This window comes from Oncorhynchus nerka, linkage group LG14 (genome assembly GCF_034236695.1).
Source record: "Oncorhynchus nerka isolate Pitt River linkage group LG14, Oner_Uvic_2.0, whole genome shotgun sequence".
Taxonomy (NCBI): Eukaryota; Metazoa; Chordata; class Actinopteri; order Salmoniformes; family Salmonidae; genus Oncorhynchus; species Oncorhynchus nerka.
In genome coordinates this window covers 73,793,663-73,803,304 of record NC_088409.1, presented here as the reverse complement: position 1 = coordinate 73,803,304, position 9,642 = coordinate 73,793,663, and the positions used below count along the sequence as shown (strand labels likewise).

Genomic DNA, 9,642 nt, shown 5'->3' with positions numbered 1-9,642 from the left:
CTGCTGAAGTAGGCTAGCTGGCAGAGGCTGCGTTGTTGACACTACACTAATCAAGTCGTTCCGTTGAGTGTAATAGTTTCTACTGTGCTGCTATTCGGGGCTAGCTGGCTAGCTAGCAGTGTTGATTACGTTACGTTGCGTTAAAAGAACGACAATAGCTGGCTAGCTAACCTAGAAAATCGCTCTAGACTACACAATTATCTTTGATACAAAGACGGCTATGTAGCTAGCTATGTAGCTAGCTACGATCAAACAAATCAAGCCGTTGTACTGTAATGAAATGAAATGAAAAATGTGATACTACCTGTGGAGCGAGCGAAATGCGACCGGATTGTTGAGTGCGGAAGTTCTGTTCGGTAGACGTTGGCTAGCTGTTGGCTAGCTAGCAGTGTCTCCTACGTTAAGGACGACAAATAGCTGGCTAGCTAACCTCGGTAAATTAAGATAATCACTCTAAAACTACACACTCTAAACTACACAATTATATTGGATACGAAGACAGCAAAGACAACTATGTAGCTAGCTAACACTACACTAATCAAGTCGTTCAGTTGAGTGTAATAGTTGTGCTGCTAATCGGTAGACGGTGGACTAGCTAACGGTGGACGTTAGCTAGCTGGCTAGCTGCAGGGCAGTGTAGACTGCGTTAGGACGACGAAATACGATAATTACGCAATTATCTATGATACAAAGACGGCTATGTAGCTAGCTAAGAAGAAATTGCTAAGATTAGACAAATCAAACCGTTGTACTATAATGAAATGTAATGAAATGTAATACTACCTGCGGACCGAGTGCAGATGCGACCGCTCGCTCCAACGAGCGAGCGGGGCCTAATAAAACCACTCGCGGGTCACCAGTTGGGGAACCCTGGCTTACACTATACTGTAGCTCAGTATTTGAATGATTTATTTTACAGTGTGTACGGAAAGTATTCAGACCCATTGACTTTTTCTACATTTTGTTACGTTACAACCTTATTTAAAAACGTATTTCATTGTTTTCCCCCCTCATCATCTATACACAATAGCCCATATGACAAAGCAAAAACAAGTTTTTAGGCATTTTTGCAAATGTATAAAAAATAAATGCTGAAATATCACATTTACATCAGTATTCAGACCCTTTACTCAGTACTTTGTTGAAGCACCTTTGGCAGCGATTACTACCTGAAGTCTTCTTGGGTATGACGCTACAAGCTTGCCGACTGTAACAACCATCAAGATTAATTGTCAGATTCAACAGAAGAGCTCTTTGTTTCTTGGGACCTAGAATTAGCATCTCTGTTTTGTCCGAGTTTAAAAGTAGAAAATTGGCCGCCATCCACTTCCTTATGTCTGAAACACAGGCTTCCAGTGAGGGAAATGTTGGGGCTTCACCAAGCTTCATCGAAATGTACAGCTGTGTGTCATCCGCATAGCAGTGAAAGTTAACATTATGTTTCCGAATGACATCCCCAAGAGGTAAAATATATAGTGAAAACAATAGTGGTCCTAAAACGGAGGCTTGAGGAACAGCGACATTTACAGTTGATTTGTCAAAAGACAAACCATCTACAGAGACAAACATATCTTTCCGACAGATAAGATCTAAACCAGGCCAGAACTTGTCCGTGTAGACCAATTTGGGTTTCCAATCACTCCAAAAGAATGTGGTGATCGATGGTATCAAAAGCAGCACTAAGGTCGAGGAGCACGAGGACAGATGCAGAGCCTCGGTCTGACGCCATTAAAAGGTCATTTACCACCTTCACAAGTGCAGCCTCAGTGCTATGATGGGGTTTAAAACCATACTGATGCGTTTTGTATACATTGTTTGTCTTCAGGAAGGCAGTGAGTTGCTGTGAAACAGCTTTTTACATTTTTCTTTTGAGGAATGGGAGATTCAATATAGGCAGATAATTTTTTATATTTTCTGGGTCAAGGTCTGGCTTTTCAAGAGAGGCTTTTATACTGTCACTTTTGGTGGGTTTGGTACACATCCGGTGGATAGAGAGCTGTTTATCATGTTCAACATAGGAGGGCCAAGCACAGGAAGCAGCTCTGTCAGAAGTTTAGTTGGAATTGGGTCCAGTATGCAGCTTGAAGGTTTAGAGGCCATGATTATTTTCTGAAATGTGTCAAGAGATATAGTATTAAAAAACTTGAATCCTAGGTCCTGGCAGAGTTGTGCAGACTCAGGGTAACTGAGCTTTGGAGGAATACACAGATTTAAAGAGGAGTCCATAATTTGCTTTCCAATGATCATGATCTTTTTGTCAAAGTAGTTCATGAATTTATCACTGCTGAAGTGAAAGCCATCCTCTCTTGGGGAATGCTGCTTTTTAGTTAGCTTTGCGACAGTATTAAAAATACATTTTGGATTGTTTTTATTTTCCTCAATTAAGTTGGAAAAATAGGAGGATCGAGCAGCAGTGAGGGCTCTTCAATACTGCACGGTACCGTCTTTCCAAACTAGTCGGAAGACTTCCAGTCTGGTGTAGCTCCATTTCCATTCTAATTTTCTGGAAGCTTGCTTCAGGGCTCGGGTATTTTCTGTATACAAAGGAGCTAGTTTCTTATGACAAATGTTTTTTGTTTTTAGGGGTGCGACCGCATCTAGGATATTACACAAGGTTAAATTGAGTTCCTTAGTCAGGTGGTTAACAGATTTTTGTACTCTGACGTCCTTGGGTAGGTGGAGGGAGTCTGGAAGGGCATCTAGGAATCTTTTGGTTGTCCGAGAATTTATAACACAGCTTTTGATGATCCTTGGTTAGGGTCTGAGCAGAATATTTGTTGCTATTGCAAACGTAATAAAATGGTGGTCCAATAGTCCAGGATTATGAGGAAAAACATTAAAATCCACAACATTTATTCCACGGGACCAAACTACGTCCAGAGTATGACATGTTGAACAAAACCCACAGAGTCGTTGGTGCCGATGTGGATAACAATATCCCTATACTCTCTACACTCGCCAGTTTTAGCTTTAACCAACACCGTCTTCAGATTAGTTTTAACGTCGGTAGCCCTGCCCCCTGGTAAACAGTGTATGATCGTTGGATGATTCGTTTGAACTTCTTATGGCTGGGGGGCTTTATTGAGTAGCTTGGATGAATAAGGTGCCCAGAGTAAACTACCTGCTACTCAGGCCCAGAAGCTAAGATATGCATATTATTTGCAGATTTGGATAGAACACACTCGGAAGTTTCTAAAACTGTTCTGAATGATGTCTGTGAGTATAACAGAACTCATATGGCAGGCAAAACCTGAGGGAAAATACAACCAGGAAGTGGGAAATCTGAGGTTTGTAGTTTTTCAACTCATTTCCTATCGAATATACAGTGTCTATGGGGTCATATTGCACTTCCTAAGGCTTTCACTAGATGTCAACAGTCTTTAGAAACTTGTTTCAGGTTTCTACTGTGAAGGAGGAGGGAATGAGAGCTCTTTCAATCAGGTGTCTGCCATGAGCTGATCACGCACGCTCCTGTGAGAGGTAGCTGCGTTCCTTTTCATTTCTAAAGACATAGGAATTCTCCGGTTGGAACGTTATTGAAGATGTATGTTTAAAACATCCTAAAGATTGATTCTATACATTGTTTGACATGTTTCTACGGACTGTAACGGAACTTTTTGACTTTTCATCTGGACCTAGTGATCGCGCCTCATGAATTTGGATTTGAATTTGGACAAATATGATGGACTTTATCGAACAAAACAAACATTTATTGTGGAACTGGGATTCCTGGGAGTGCATTCTGATGAAGATTCTGATGAAGGTTAGCAACAAACCGCACAGCAGCACGTAAACAAGTCTAATGTTACAAGTAAAGGGTCTGAATACTTACGTAAATAAGGTATTTCTGTTTTTTGTTTTTAATAAATGTGCAATAATTTAGAAAAACCTGTTTTTCGCTTTGTCATTATGGGGTATTGTGTGTAGAGTGATGAGGAAAAAAACGAATTCACTCAATTTTAGAACAAGGCTGTAATGTAACAAAATGAGGAAAAAGGCAAGGGGTCTGAATACTTTCCAAATGCACTGCATACAGTCATTATATCTCATCTTTATCAAGGCTGTCAATAATTTCGGACCCCACTGTATATATATATTTATTTTGTGTGTGTGTTTCGTTAGGCTGAAGATGTCTGTCAACAGCCAGTGATTTGTTGAGAGTTATTTTAATATAAATGCCATTTAGAATAAATACACTTTTATCCAAAGAAAGTTGAGTGCATAAATATATACATATATTTTGTACACATTTTGAATTCATTTACTAGTTATTTTGCTCAAATTTTGAGTCATGCTTGAGCAAGTTAAGAGACAAAAAAATGCTCCATTATGACAGCGTCTGTGTGGCCTAATGTGAGCTTCCGGGTGGCGCAGCGGTCTAAGACACTGCATCTCTAGTGGTGTCACTATAGACTCTGGTTCGATTCCAGGCTGTATCACAACCGGCTGGGATTGGGAGTCCCATAGGGCTGCGCACAATTGGCCCAGCTTCGTCTGGGTTAGGGTAGGCTGTCATTGTAAATAATAATTTGTTCTTAGCTGACTTGCCTAGTTAAATAAAATTAAAAATGGTCTGCACATCCTATGTACACTATGTAACAGCCACTAGATGGTGCCTTCTATCAAGTCATACATTCACATATGGAGCCAGATCAGCAGGCCTCTATGACTCATCTGGCCAACTGGTCATCCTCCACATGGTAACTGACTCTGGAGTATTTAGTCAACAGTACATGGGATCATCTCTGCAAATTCTCTCCATGATGACAACCATACTTGATTTATAATCTACATTACATTCATAATCCCATCATCTGCCATTGATATCAAACATTTAGGTATTTTATGTTCTTACTGTGTGTATGGGTTCATGGTTGACCTTTTCTATATGAATCTCTACTCAACAGATCAGTTCATCATATACAACTGATCAGGGTTGGAGTCAATTCCAGTCAATAAAAAAATTTAAAAACTCAAATTAAAATTTTAAAAAATCATCGAAAAGCATTGAAGAGAATTAGAATTTTAGTGTACCTCCTGAATTGACTAATTGATATGAAATTGATCCCAACCCTGCCACGGATATAAAAACATCTCAGTGGATGTTTGTTTATTTCTGTTCTATATTTATGAAGGAAAAACATTCTATACAGACAAACCCCTACATGTACTTACCTAACAGGATCTTATGCAGAGGTTGTCAGAATGGCTCGAGACCGACCGTATTGAAAGATAACTGCATGGATTTATGATTGTTACCAGTGTACCAGTCACTAGAGACACAGAATAAAGGAGGTTCATATTGTACACAGAGGAGCTTTTAGAGACCCGGGAAGAGTGTGTCTCAGGTGGAACAGCTCACATGCTCCTCATTTCTCAGAAACAGCTCATTTCTCCCAACCTCATCCACCACGCTCCCAGCAAGTCAGTTGATTTAACACACCTCACATATCCTGTCCAATATTCCACACAAAATAAACACCTCTCCCTCCTCTGGCTACCTTTTAACTGTAGAATATCCCTGCCTGATCCAGTTCTCTACTGTAGTTTTGTGTTGTCCCCCTCACCACCTTACTGTTAACTACTTTCTACTGTCTGGTAGAAAACCCAATCTGAAATCTGTCTGGGTTTAGCAGTTAACAATTACATCAAAGTCAGTGCACAGTGGCACAATACAAAGAACCCAGGGAAAAGGGTACTTTTTTCTTGTAAATGTGAATCAATACAGCAGGTTTTTAGGATAGGATTACCTACACTAGATCAATTCCAGGAAACAGTCTTAGAGAAACATGTCTTTAGAGTAACAAATGTTTTATTGGTATTTTTTAACAAATCATTCCACTGATGACAGAACATAACAATTGGTGTTTAACAAGGGTATAGGTTCACACATTTCCAGCATCACAACCTAAAATGACAAGGCTATTTCATCTGCTGTTGAAAAGATCGATATGCCGGTTTAGAAGAAGCAGGAGGTTGACTCCACAATGACAGCGCGCGCGAGAGAGAAAGAGAAACTGTCAACACACTCACAGAACCTCACAGATGCCCAACTATCAGGTCTTGTTAACAGAGTTTCTGCCTCATATCCTTTCATTACACAAACATCACCATGGTAAACAATAAACATAAGGTACATTCAAACATCCGATGTATAATATCTATAGTCATTTTAAGACTTTCTTTCCCTTTTCTTAAAATACAATATATTATCTTTATCCCAGGTCGTGTTTAAAAAAAGTTGCAAAGATGTTTATATACAGAGGCAGGACTTTAAATCACATACAAATTATGAATAAATAAAAAACAAAAATATGAACTAATATTGAAAAAGCAGGTGGCAAGCCTAAACGCTTTCACTTTTGTCTTCAGCTCTTCTTTGACACCATGGCAACAGGCTGGATTTCAGCAAAAATGGAAGAAGCAAAAGAACCTTTTAAAAAACACATGGCGGAGAACTTCACATCACATAATCTGCTTCCAGCTACATGAGGTTCTGAAAGTAAACAAACACACAACACAATCATCCCATGGGACTGGTGCCAAAAACAAATCCTGACACTGTAATTTAGCCAAGGTTTAGCCACACAAATATGAGTATTGCATTTATGTTGAGCTCTCATAAATCTACTGACCCCCCATATTTGCCGACATCTATGCCATTGTCAAAACATTAGTTTGACATGTCCATAATCTACCCCGTGCAACATACTATAGATGGAAACACTGCAGTCTTGATTTGGAATGAATATTGTTTGCATTAAACATGTTGGATAAACCATAGCAGATTCGTAGAGAAATTAAAGCAGCGGAGAGCCAGGTGTGTCTTGGGCCACTGGGTCTCTTGTCTCTCTGTGCCACACCAATCAACACTTATGAAGACCCAAACTTGTCTTGGATTATCACCAAATCCTTGCCTTACATTAACCCACTACAGTACTAGACTTTAGGAGGACAACAACACTGATAACAACTATAGGACTAAGATCATGTCTCTACTGAGCCATACCAGGTAGTCCTGCTGTCCTCCATACTGGACTCACCTCATCCCTCCTCCGGACAGCTCCAGGCCCTCTCTGTCCTGTTGAAGCCCGCGAGGACGCCCCTCCACCAAGGGAACCGTAGTCTGACATCTGGCCCCGGGGCAAAAAGCTGGATGGGCAGTACGGGATTACACCCTCATCTGCAGATGACAATATGCAATCACTCAAAAGTGCAGCGGGAATTATATGGGTCAGATTCTAAGTGCTGAACCAGACTTTCCACCATCTCTGTCCACCTGAGTAGAGGGGATTGCTGCTAGATATGTGTGCTTAAACCAATGCATTATTTTAAGACCACAGAGGATTTGTATGCGTATGAATGTAGACGGAGCATTACTAGACCTCAATCACAATATGTGTCTGTGGTTGTGGCTTTTATAATACTGTACTGTATGTGTATTTGCATATTTGTATTCATTTGCATTAATTAGATGGTTTGATGCATACCCTGTGAGCCCCACATGGTAGGCCCCCTCTTATGGGGTGAGGAGTCGTCTCCTCTCCTCTGCAGAGCCGGCGAGTTGTCCGCCGACGGTGTCCGGCTGCAGCCCAGCACATCAGCCAGGAGCTGCAGGGGGTCGTCTGCTGCAGGGGGTGGGGCCGGCGGAGGGGGCAGGTCTGCACAGACTGATTGACAGCTCATGATAAAAAAACTGCCTTCATTTGACCTAACAGGTTACCTCTTTTAAGCACATTCACAGTTGGATGTACACTATAGGACTTTAACCATACGTACTGGATAAGACCATCTGTTAAATTACCAAAATGTAAATACACTGTACTGTAAGGATGTGGCTTGAATCCCAAGGTGGGAATGTTACTCATGTGCATTTAAATACCAAGAAGTTAGAGCCAGTAAGAGACATTTCGAGGTTCTTGCAAATAATGAGCTGGGGTAACTTGTTATTCCAAAAGCTGTGTGTGTTGCCTTGTATAAAAGCCTCTCCAAAGAGAAGATATGAAGAGAACATAAATGTAGCCCACTGTCCAATATGTCTTACCTGCTTGGTCATGCAGCTCTCGTCGGTGCTGGCCCTCCTTGAGGACTTTCTTCTTGCTCCTGGTTCTGTGCCCCTGAGTAGCGTGGGCGGACTCAGCCAGGAAAGGAGGAGATTGTCCTGACAGAAAAGAACAGTGATGTCGTCATCAAGTAAACATTCAGAGGGAAGCGCCATCTTCATATGCAAATACTTGGTGTTAACGTAACATGACAACATTGAATTTTTCAGGATAAGTATGCAGTTATGGATTAGCCTGGTAGCAGATCTAAGTGGGCTTTAGCCAACTCCTCTTGTCCAGTTCATTATCATGCCAAACACAGACTGTATGCATGGCATGGCAATACATGACAAAGTACGTGGCTAAGGCACATACAGTTCTGTGACCAGGCTGGTCATTTTCAAGAGGCTAGCTACACATATAAATAATTATTCTATGCATTAGAACTATGAGAGGGGAACAGGTGTGTAAAGACAGGGGGACAGGTGTGTTCAACTAACCTCCTCCGCCACTTCTCTCTGAAATATAGCTCTCCCCCATGGAGGTGTCTCCCCATTGGTTGGTGTGGTATGGCCCGCTGACATCATATGGTCCGCTGGCATCATCCTTATTGGCAAACAGGTTGTGGTTGGAATGGGAGACATGGGAACTGGGCCCGTAGCAGGCCAGCAGGTCAAAGTGCTGGAGCGGGGGGCTGTCGTTGGGGTTGAGGGTGTGTGTCTCCTCCTGAGGGGAGGGGGGAAGTATGGCTGTGGACCGCAGGCTGGAGGTGGAGCCCTGGGTCAGCTCCTCTCTTCTGGAGGAGGGCAGGCTGGGTAACTCATCCTTGGAGCCTTCCATCAGGTAGGTCCTCGCTGGCAGTGGGGGACACCAGTCCTCCTCATCCTCATCTGAGCTACTGGGAGCAGGAGGAAGAGGAGAAAAGACCCCTGGTTTAACAACTAGGAGGACCTGACACATTCAGTGAAAAACATTGTCAGTAAGACCCCAGTATAAATCAAGGGGACTATCTTACACAATACTTTTACATCAAGAAAAGTCTTCGAGGCACATTAACAGCCATATTCAGAGACAGTAACAGTAGTTGACAGAGTTACATTTTAAAAGAGGAACCAGCAGCATTGGGTTACAAAACACAAGAGTGACTTCAAATGATTTATGTTGCCGTGACAACGTCAGAGGACATCAGAGCAGATTTAATAGAGGACATGTTATTGAAACAGGAAAGTGCTAATCCACACTGTCAGACGGTGGCTAATGTCATTACAAAAGACGATGTACAGTCAGAGCAGCTAGGTCCCCCCAGTTATGGCCACAATCTCATCTGTCACAGTCAGTTAGAGGACACTCTACACTCCCCCTGATGCAGCCACAATAAGAGTCTCTCCTGAGCCTCCAGACAAGAATGTTTTTAACTCCAACTTTAACCGTAGTAAACATCATTAGAGTTTACAATCTGGATAGAATCGGAGGACAGGTTCTGGCCCTAACGTCACAAACTCTTGCTATATAGTTCAGGTGAACTATCAGGTCAAATAGAGTGCAAGCCATACATTCAAACTAAACATAGCCCTCAAATGAGGGTGTCAGAGAATAGATA

At 41.8% G+C, this 9,642-nt stretch overlaps 1 protein-coding gene across 2 annotated transcripts in view; it reads right to left on the bottom strand.

Annotated features, from left to right (window-relative positions):
* Positions 1-5,794: 5,794 nt before the first annotated feature.
* The window catches only part of LOC115141859 (roundabout homolog 2-like), a 49,830-nt gene continuing 45,982 nt past the window's right edge, over positions 5,795-9,642 (bottom strand). The window contains exons 22-26 of one of the 2 annotated variants that reach the window (XM_029681153.2): positions 8,543-8,940; positions 8,045-8,161; positions 7,491-7,670; positions 7,044-7,183; positions 5,795-6,496 (exon numbers count right to left, since the gene is read on the bottom strand). In XM_029681153.2, the coding sequence (XP_029537013.2) occupies positions 6,485-6,496; positions 7,044-7,183; positions 7,491-7,670; positions 8,045-8,161; positions 8,543-8,940 (847 nt within the window). In that variant the 3' untranslated portion in view covers positions 5,795-6,484. The remainder of the gene's footprint in view (positions 6,497-7,043; positions 7,184-7,490; positions 7,671-8,044; positions 8,162-8,542; positions 8,941-9,642) is intronic. The other variant, XM_065000369.1, reaches the window with a different exon arrangement.